The sequence below is a fragment of the Aquarana catesbeiana genome, linkage group LG08, assembly GCF_042186555.1.
Source record: "Aquarana catesbeiana isolate 2022-GZ linkage group LG08, ASM4218655v1, whole genome shotgun sequence".
Lineage (NCBI taxonomy): Eukaryota > Metazoa > Chordata > Amphibia > Anura > Ranidae > Aquarana > Aquarana catesbeiana.
This window is the reverse complement of record NC_133331.1, coordinates 22,465,466-22,475,935: the sequence shown is the minus strand read 5'-3', so window position 1 is coordinate 22,475,935 and position 10,470 is coordinate 22,465,466. Positions and strand designations below refer to the sequence as shown.

Genomic DNA, 10,470 nt, shown 5'->3' with positions numbered 1-10,470 from the left:
TCCCTACTCTTTCCCTCCTTTAACCTCCCTACCTACACTCCTCTCTTTTTGTCCAATTTTTGAAAGGTTTATGAGTTCAGGAAACAAGCTCACTGAGTACTGTGGGTAAATACAAATCAGAGCAAATCCAGATAGTAAGTAACATCATTCTCAACACCGTTTAGGAACCACATGTGAAGAACGGAGTAGGACCATCTTTAGATTGCTTAACATCATCCCTTGAGGGTAAATCTATGACATTTTACTTTCAATACATTGATTGTTTTCATACCTGATTACTACCAAAGTCTTCCATAGAAAAGGCATCCACTCAATATATCACAGCGTTTTTATCTTTTCCTAGTTAGATGGCATTATGTACATAGATACTCTTGCTATCTGTGTTTGTTTTCCAGTATCCTTCACTATGCAAGAACACAGTTTGTATGTTTTTCAACCCTTATGAAAACTTTTTTGGGGGGGTTGCTGCACTTCACTTCCCGACACAGCTAGATCCCTTGAGGGGTGTCCGGAGTGATGTGTCCTCACCTCCTTCGGAGTTTGAAGATGTACTAGAAGCCCCATTGAGGATGTATAGGATCTTGTTGTTTTCTGAATTATTGGTTTATGATATGTTTGTGCGTACCTGTTGTATTGAAACTGTTACACCAATATCTGTGTTACAACGCTTTAACTGAAAACTCAATAAAAACGATTGAAAGAAAAAAATATTCTGGCCCTGAGTGCACATGGCTCTAATAAAAAAGGACAGCATCTGTTCAAGAATTATTTAATTAAAATCAGGTTCCACTTCCGTTTTATATTCCTTATAGCATTCAAAATATCTTTGTTCCTCAAACTGTATACAAATGGGTTGAGCATTGGAACCACAGCCATATAAAGCAAGGTCAGCTGCTTGTCCAGTTCCTTAGAACCTTCAGATTCTGGTTTGCCATACAATATAATGACTGGACCATAGAATAATATTACTGTAGTGAGGTGGGAGGTGCAACTGGAATAAGCTTTTAGTCGTCCCTCGGAGGAATGGATTTTCAGTATGGTGGAGATGATGAAAACGTAGGAGGTCATAATGAGCAAAAAAGGAAAAGATGCCAACAGTACATCCTGACATAACATAAGTATGTATCTGCTCCTAACATCACTAGATGTTATTGCATACAGTGCTTTCTGATCACAAAAGAAATGGTCAACATTTTGTGTGAGACAGTAGGATAAGAGAGATGCAGATAACGCATTGATTGTTGCATTAGTAACAGATATAAGCCAAGAAGACAGAGCCAATGAAATGTATGTATCTTTACTCATGAGTAGGGATGAGCCGAACACCCCCCGGTTCGGTTCGCACCAGAACCCGCGAACGGACCGAAAGTTCGCACGAACGTTAGAACCCCATTGACGTCTATGGGACTCGAACGTTCGAAATCAAAAGTGCTCATTTTAAAGGCTAATTTGCATGGTATTGTCCTAAAAAGGGTTTGGGGACCCGGGTCCTACCCCAGGGGACATGTATCAATGCAAAAAAAACTTTTAAAAACGGCCGTTTTTTCGGGAGCAGTGATTTTAATGATGCTTAAAGTAAAAAAAAAAAAGTGAAATATTCCTTTAAATATCGTACCTGGGGGGTGTCTATAGTATGCCTGTAAAGTGACGCGTGTTTCCCATGTTTAGAACAGTCCCTGCACCAAATGTCATTTTTAAAGGAAAAAATCTCATTTAAAACTGCTTGCGGGTTTAATGTCATGTCGGGTCATGGCAATATGGATGAAAATCAGTGAGACAAACGGCATGGGTACCCCCCAGTCCATTACCAGGCCCTTTGGGTCTTGTATGGATATTAAGGGGAACCCCGCACCCAAATTAAAATAAGGAAAGGTGTGGGGCCACCAGGCCCTATATACTCTGAACAGCAGTATACAGGCGGTGCAAACAAGACAGGGACTGTAGGTTTGTTGTTAAGTAGAATCTGTTTGTAATTTTGAACATTTTTAACGTGTTTAGCTCCAGCCAAAAAATCTTTTCTAAGCTTTTTGGAAAACATAGGGAAGGGTTATCACCCCTGTGACATTTGTTTTGCTGTCTTTCCTCCTCTTCAGAAGATTTCACCTCACTTTTTTGTCCCAATGAAAAATGTTTTTTGAAAATTTGGGTTTTTTTGTGGAACAAGGATTGGAAAGCATCAGTGGAAAGGAGAAATTGTTTTCCCATATTAACTCTTACAGGAGAGAATTTCCCTTCCTAGGGGTAGATTTCATCTCACTTCCTGTTGTCTCCTTCCGTTTGCAAGTAGGAGTCGTTTGTAAGTTAGATGTTTGAAAGTAGGGTCCTGCCCTATATACTCAGCAGAAATTTGGGCCTTAGGTGTTGCTGTGGCCACAACACTGTAAGCCCTCACAGGGCCCTGCTGTGAAATATTAGATCAAGAATTGTAATTACATGCCCCTGTTGAACAGCAGCTGAAAAATTAGGCCTTAGGCACTGGTGCTGGTGCCACAACACTGCAACCCCTCACAGACACTCTAGTTGGAACGCAGGAACGAGCCCTGCTGCAAATTATTGCTTCAAAAATTGTAATTACACGCCCCTGTTAGACAGGGGCAGAAAAATTGGGCCTTAGGCACTGGTGCTGGTGCCACAACACTGCAACCCCTCACAGACACTCTAGTTGGAACGCAGGAACGAGCCCTGCTGCAAATGATTGCTTCAAAAATTGTAATTACACGCCCCTGTTAGACAGGGGCAGAAAAATTGGGCCTTAGGCACTGGTGCTGGTGCCACAACACTGCAACCCCTCACAGACACTCTAGTTGGAACGCAGGAACGAGCCCTACTGCAAAGTATTGCATCAAAAATTGTAATTACACGCCCCTGTTAGACAGGGGCAGAAAAATTGGGCCTTAGGCACTGGTGCTGGTGCCACAACACTGCAACCCCTCACAGACACTCTAGTTGGAACGCAGGAACGAGCCCTGCTGCAAAGTATTGCATCAAAAATTGTAATTACACGCCCCTGTTAGACAGGGGCAGAAAAATTGGGCCCTAGGCACTGGTGCTGGTGCCACAACACTGCAACCCCTCACAGACACTCTAGTTGGAATGCAGGAACGAGCCCTGCTGCAAAGTATTACATCAAAAATTGTAATTACACGCCCCTGTTAAACAGGGGCTGAAAAATTGTGCCTTAGGCACTGGTGGTGGCGCCCAGAACCAAAAATGTTCTTACAAGCTATCAGCGTGATGATTGAGGAGGAAGAGGATAATTACTCAGGGATAGTCACTCAGCATCAGCATAGGCAGTCTTTGAAGGGATCTGAGATTTCAAAAAAAATTATTCGGTTACATCAGCATCAGGTGCTTGGTAGCTGGTGGTGATCCAAGACTCATTCATTTTTATGAAGGTCAGCCGATCGACCGAGTCGGTGGACAGACGCACCCTGTGATCGGTTACCACGCCTCCAGCAGCACTGAATGTGCGTTCCGAAAGAACGCTGGATGCAGGACAGGCCAGTAGCTCAATTGCATACTGTGCAAGCTCTGGCCAGTGATCCATCCTCAAGACCCAGTAACCCAGAGGATTTTCGGTGGGAAAGGTGTCCAAGTCTGATCTTGCCCCTAGGTATTCCTGCACCATGTAAAACAGACGCTGGCGATGGTTGCTGGAACCGATCATACCTTGGGGCTGCGGACCAAAAAATTGTCTGAACGCATCGGTCAGACGGCCACCTTCTCCACCGCTCCTTCTTTGACTGACCGAAGCCTCAGCAACACGTTGTCCAGAAACAGGAGTTTGTAACCTCCCAGTCTCTGGGAACGCGTTGCACAGACCTTTCTGCAAGGCCTCCCGAAGATGTTTCATCCTCTGCTCCCTCTGCGATGGCAAGATAAGGTCCGCAACCTTACCCTTGTAACGTGGATCAAGGAGGGTTGCCAGCCAGTATTGGTCCTTCTCCTTGATACCACGAATACGAGGATCCTTACGCAGGCTTTGCAGGATCAGGGAGGCCATGCAGCGTAGGTTTGCTGAGGCATTCGGTCCGGAGTCCTCTGGGTCACTAAGAACGACATGGTCCGCAGCCACCTCCTCCCAGCCACGTACAAGTCCATGTGTTTCTTGGGACTGATCCCTTAAAGACTGCTGCTGATGCTGAGTGCCAGGCTCCACCTCCATACTGACACAATCTTCCTCCTCCTCCTCTTCCTCCTCGTCCTCTTCCTGTGTGATCGGCGGGCACGCAGGAACACTGTCTGGATAAAGGGGGCCTTGAGAGCTAAGGAAGTCCTCCTCTTCCTGCCTCTGTTCTGCCTCAAGTGCCCTGTCCATTATTCCACGCAGCGTGTGCTCCAACAGGTGGACAAGGGGGACAGTGTCACTGATGCATGCACTGTCACTGCTCACCATCCTCGTGGCCTCCTCGAATGGTGACAGGACAGTGCATGCATCCCTGATCATGGCCCACTGGCGTGGGGAAAAAAAACCAAGCTCCCCTGACCCTGTCCTGGTGCCATAGTCGCACAGGTACTCATTGATGGCCCTCTGCTGCGTGTGCAGCCGCTGCAGCATGGCCAACGTTGAGTTCCACCTGGTGGGCATGTCACAGATTAGGCGGTTCTTGGGCAGGTTAAACTCCTTTTGGAGGTCCGTCAGCCGAGCACTGGCATTATATGACCGGCGGAAATGCACACAGACTTTCCTGGCCTGCCTCAGGACATCCTGTAAGCCCGGGTACCTGCCCAAGAACCGCTGCACCACCAAGTTAAGGACGTGAGCCAAACAGGGCACATGGGTCATTTGTCCCTGTCGGAGGGCAGAGAGGAGGTTGGTGCCATTGTCGCAAACCACCATTCCTGCCTTAAGTTGGCGTGGCGTCAACCACCTCTGAACCTGCCCCTGCAGAGCTGACAGAACCTCTGCCCCAGTGTGGCTCCTGTCCCCCAAGCACACCAGCTCAAGCACCGCATGGCATCTTTTGGCCTGCGTACTTGCGTAGCCCCTTGAACGCCTACGGAGCACCGCTGGTTCCGAGGAAGAGGCCATGGAGGAAGAAGAAGAGGAGGGGGTGGAGGAGAGAGGTGTGTCACAATCAGCATTTTGGAGGCGTGGTGGCGGAACAACCTCCAACACTACTGCACCTTGTCCTGCATCCTTCCCAGCTGCCAGCAGAGTCACCCAATGCGCCGTGAAACTTAGGTAACGTCCCTGTCCATGCCTGCTGGACCATGAGTCAGCGGTAATATGCACCTTACCGCTGACCGCCCTGTCCAGCGAGGCATGGACATTGCCTTCCACATGCCGGTAGAGAGCCGGAATCGCCTTCTGTGAGAAAAAGTGGCGTTTGGGTACCTGCCACTGAGGAACCGCACATTCCACAAACTCACGGAAGGGGGCAGAGTCTACCAACTGAAAAGGCAGCAGTTGAAGTGCTAGCAATTTTGCCAAGCTAGCATTCAACCGCTGGGCATGTGGATGGCTGGGAGCAAACTTCTTTCGGCGGTGCAGCAGCTGGGGCAGGGAAATTTGCCTGGTACAATCTGACGTCGGTGTACCAAAAGCAGATTGCCCACAAGTACTTGGCTGTGACACACCTAATTCTACACCTTCATTCCTCTCACTGTAGGTCTCAGAGAGGACTGAAGGTCTAGTGGGGTTGGAAATCTCAGCTGATGAGGAGCAAGGAGAGATCCTCTTTGTTCTTTGGTGTGGGTCTTTTAGATACGCTTGCCAACGAACTGCATGGCAGGTCAACATATGTCTGGTCAAGCATGTGGTACCCAAGCGGGAGATATTTTGGCCACGCGAGATACGCTTGAGACATATGTTGCAAATAGCAGCGGTGCGATCTGATGCACTCGTCTCAAAAAAGGCCCACACCAAAGAACTTTTTGAATAACGCGCAGAGACTGCAGCGCCCTGCACATGTGGAGCTTTGGGGTGTGATGCAGTCAATGTGCTGCCCTTAGGCTGGCCCCTGGAGGGCATCCTGCCTCGTTGGTGATGTGCTGCCGCCTCCTCCTCCTCCTCCTCCTCCTCCTCCTCCTCCTCCTCCTCCTCCTCTCTCCTATCAGGCACCCACGTTGAGTCAGTGACCTCATCATCCCCTCCCTCCTCATCACTGGAGCAAACCTGGCAGTATGCTGCAGCAGGGGGAGCATGACTGCCAGATTGCTGTCCTTCTTGGGCACCCCCTCTGTCCGCGCTCATGTTACTGCCTTCATCGAGCTCAGTATCGTCATCAGAGCCTTCCAAACGCTGGGCATCCTCCTGGAGCATGTACCCAACACTGTGGTCAAACAGTTCGAGGGAATCCTCATGAGGACATGGTGGAGCTAGGGAAGGAGTCACTGATGACATTGAGCTGAGGGAAGAGGCCGCTGCTTTGCCAGACAAAGCACCCTGGGCATGGGTGAGAGAGGATGAGGAGGATGAGGACGGCTTGGTCATCCACTCGACCAAGTCTTCCGCATGTTGCGGCTCAACATGGCCAGCTGCCGAAAAAAAGGCCAAGCGTGTCCCATGGCCACGTGCTGATGAGGATGCACCGTCTCCACGACCAGCACTAGACACAGAGCCTGCTTGCCCTCTCTTATTGGCTTGTGACTGTCTGCCTCTCCTTCTTGGCCTTCCAGACATACTAATGGCCTGTAGCTGCACTAAGCTGGGATAGAACACCTGTAATTTTCTTCAAGTAGCTTTATATACTGTAACCAGACAAGCCTGCCTGTCAGTAGGAAGATAACAGGAACGGATCTAGCTGAACACTGTGAGCAGGACGCACTGTACTAAATGTAAATAGTCTAGCTGCCTGACCGTGGTACTAATAGGATCAAATAGAACACCTGTAATTTTCTTCAGGTAGCTTTATATACTGTAACCAGACAAGCCTGCCTGTCAGTAGGAAGATAACAGGAACGGATCTAGCTGTACACTGTGAGCAGGACGCACTGTACTAAATGTAAATAGTCTAGCTGCCTGACCGTGGTACTAATAGGATCAAATAGAACACCTGTAATTTTCTTCAGGTAGCTTTATATACTGTAACCAGACAAGCCTGCCTGTCAGTAGGAAGATAACAGGAACGGATCTAGCTGAACACTGTGAGCAGGACACACTGTACTAAATGTAAATAGTCTAGCTGCCTGACCGTGGTACTAATAGGATCAAATAGAACACCTGTAATTTTCTTCAGGTAGCTTTATATACTGTAACCAGACAAGCCTGCCGGTCAGTAGGAATTTAACAGGAACGGATCTAGCTGAACACTGTGAGCAGGACACACTGTACTAAATGTAAATAGTCTAGCTGCCTGACCGTGGTACTAATAGGATCAAATAGAACACCTGTAATTTTCTTCAGGTAGCTTTATATACTGTAACCAGACAAGCCTGCCGGTCAGTAGGAATTTAACAGGAACGGATCTAGCTGAACACTGTGAGCAGGACGCACTGCACTAAATGTAAATAGCAGGAACGGATCTAGCTGAACACTGTGAGCAGGACGCACTGCACTAAATGTAAATAGTCTAGAAGATAACAGGAACGGATCTAGCTGAACACTGTGAGCAGGACGCACTGCATTAAATGTAAATAGTCTAGATAGAAGATAACAGGAACGGATCTAGCTAAACTGAATACAGTGTATATATATATATGCAACACCTGGGATGCATATATATACACAATACACTGTAAGTGCAGCTAACTGACTGACTGTTCTGCCTAATCTATCTAACTCAAATCAAATGACACTGTCTCTCTCTCTCTCTATCTCTCAGCACACCGGAACACACACTACACAGGGCCGCCGTGCAGGCGGCCTTATATAGTGTGGGGTGTGTACTAAATGCCCTGAGCCGTAATTGGCCAAAGCCACCCTGGCTTTGGCCAATTACAGCTCTCTCTACTGACAGCGCTGTGATTGGCCAAGCATGCGGGTCATAGTGCATGCTTGGCCAATCATCAGCCAGCAATGCACTGCGATGCCGCAGTGAATTATGGGCCGTGACGCGCCACACGAATTTAGCGCGAACGGCCCATAACGTTCGCAATTCGGCGAACGATCGAACAGCCGATGTTCGAGTCGAACATGGGTTCGACTCGAACACGAAGCTCATCCCTACTCATGAGCAAGGAATATTGTAATGGTTTACAGATTGCTACATATCGGTCATAGGACATGGAGGTCAGTAGAAACATATCACAAGAACCTGACAATGAGAAGAAGTATACCTGAGTCATACAGGCACTGAAAGACATCCGGTTGTCCTCTGTTAGGAGTATGGAGAGCAGTTTTGGAAGAGTGGCTGAAACAAATATAATATCGCTAATAGCAAGATTACACAAAAAGAAATACATTGGAGTATGGAGATGGGAAACCAGACACACCAGTAGAGCAATTATTATATTTCCAAGTACAGTCATCAGATATATCAATAGAACTACATTGAGAAGAAGATATTGTCCAGTTTCAGAGACAGAAATTGCTGAAATGAAGAACATGTTTCTCGTACTGTTAGAGCATTCCTTCATTTTCCTCGCATGAGACAAAAATGAAAATATAATTGTTACTTTTGGAATTTATTTAATGTGAAATATATTCTTTCCATAAAATATGCTTTACAATGCCATACTAACGATTCAAAATCCACCTCACTGCAGAAAACCCTGGTTCATCCGACACACTTGTGAATGTGTCAAATGCCTGGTCCTCCACTGAGCATGGTATTAACACAGAGGCCTGGTAAAAGGAACTAAAGTGCTCTGCAGAGAAGCGGAAATACAACAATTCCAGATGGGTGTCAGATAAAGAGGATTTTCTGGGTTCTGTTGCTCTTGAAGAGAGTGAAGACTAGTGGCATTGATTAGGCTGGTAAATGTGTATTTTCTACTTGCATGCACCGGGTCTTTTTTACTATGATAATGAGGCCAAACTATTACCAAACAATTTTTTGTTGTTTGCGTTTTTGCTAACCTTTTACCTTCTGTTTTTATTTCTTTAAGGACCAACTAAAGTCACTGAAATAGATATTCATTTAAAAAGTAATTGTACTAACAGTCTCCATTATGGTCTTCTGTCCACATTCTTGCTATAGTAGTTGTGTTTGTGCAGTGCAGACTAAATTAGGATACTAAATTAGGATTACAATACTATTGATCTTTGGTTTATTGTTTTTAGGGTTTTTGATATCCATTTTTATCCCGGCCTATGACATTTATGCAGATTATTTGCTGTTCAGGTTTTATTTTAGTTATTTGTTGTTGTCCCCCTTGTATGTTTCCTACATTTGTAATTTCCGGAGTCACGTTGGTTTATTATCCTCAGTGAGGCTTAAGCCACCTCCCTGTGGAGTATGGGAGTGCAGTTGTTGACCTCAATATGCCGTGACGCCATGACGGCAGTTATGCTGACGTGACCTTGTGCGAGGTCATGTGTTGGTCACATGCCTGGCCCGCTTACGAAACTGTGGACGGCTAGCCCGGCCTTTCACCTCGATCGCGGGGGGGTGTGCTTGCCCGGGCGTCCATCCAGAGTGTCTGATAGGGCCTGATGTCATGGTGCTAAGACAGATACATAACCCATGTGACTGACGGTGAGTCACGTCATAAGTCTTGTGACCTGGGGTTGACGGTCGACACAGATTACCAATACTTCCCTGTTTGGTGTTCATGAACATTTTTTTCTTCTTGATTTCATCTCTATGGGACATTTTGATTACTGTTCTACATGTCACAAATTCACTGTATGTGCACAATATATGTTGTGTTTTCACATTTTATAACAATTTTATTATTGTTTGGTACACTATAGATATAGTGTTCCATTGGTAAATTTAGTGCTACACTTTGTTTATCATATTACATTATATGACATCGTCCCACTCTCGCCACGCTTGCATGCCTGCAGGGGCGCATGGCGCATTAATCAGTGGTGCGCTCTGTGCTGGGACATGCCGCATCACCGATCCTGGTAAAGAGCCGATGACAAGGCCCTTTACCCATGGGATCAGCTGTGTCCAATCACAGCTGATCACATGTAAACAAGGAAATGCTGGTCATTGGCATTCCTTTCCTCACGCTGACAGCATATGAGGAGAGCGGAGCCGATCAGCATCATTTCCCCGCAGGGGAGATCTGCACAAATAATTAGTTCCCTGATTATCAGTGCAGCTCCAACAGTGCCCAGCAGTGATGCCAATCAGTGCCCAGCAGTGATGCAAGTCAGTGCTGCCTTTTAGTGCCCATCAGTGCCTGCTCATCAGTGTCACCTATCAGTGCCACCAATCAGTGCTCATTAATGCACATCAGTGCTGCATATTAGTGCCTCCTCATCATTGCCACATCATCAATGCCCTTCAGTGTAGTCTCATCAGTGCAGCCTCATCAGTGCCCATCAGTGCAGCCAATCGGTGCCCATCAGTGCAGCCTCATTAGTAAAGGAGAACAATTACTTATTTACAAAATGTTATCATGGAAACTAAG

At 46.7% G+C, this 10,470-nt stretch overlaps 1 protein-coding gene across 1 annotated transcript; it reads right to left on the bottom strand.

Annotated features, from left to right (window-relative positions):
* Window positions 1-765: 765 nt before the first annotated feature.
* LOC141106647 (olfactory receptor 1E16-like) lies at window positions 766-8,520 on the bottom strand. Its single transcript, XM_073597592.1, has 2 exons — window positions 8,112-8,520; window positions 766-1,295 (listed from the first exon to the last, which is right to left on the bottom strand). The coding sequence occupies exons 1-2, from the start codon at window positions 8,518-8,520 to the stop codon at window positions 766-768; spliced, it is 939 nt and encodes a 312-aa protein (XP_073453693.1).
* Window positions 8,521-10,470: the final 1,950 nt, after the last annotated feature.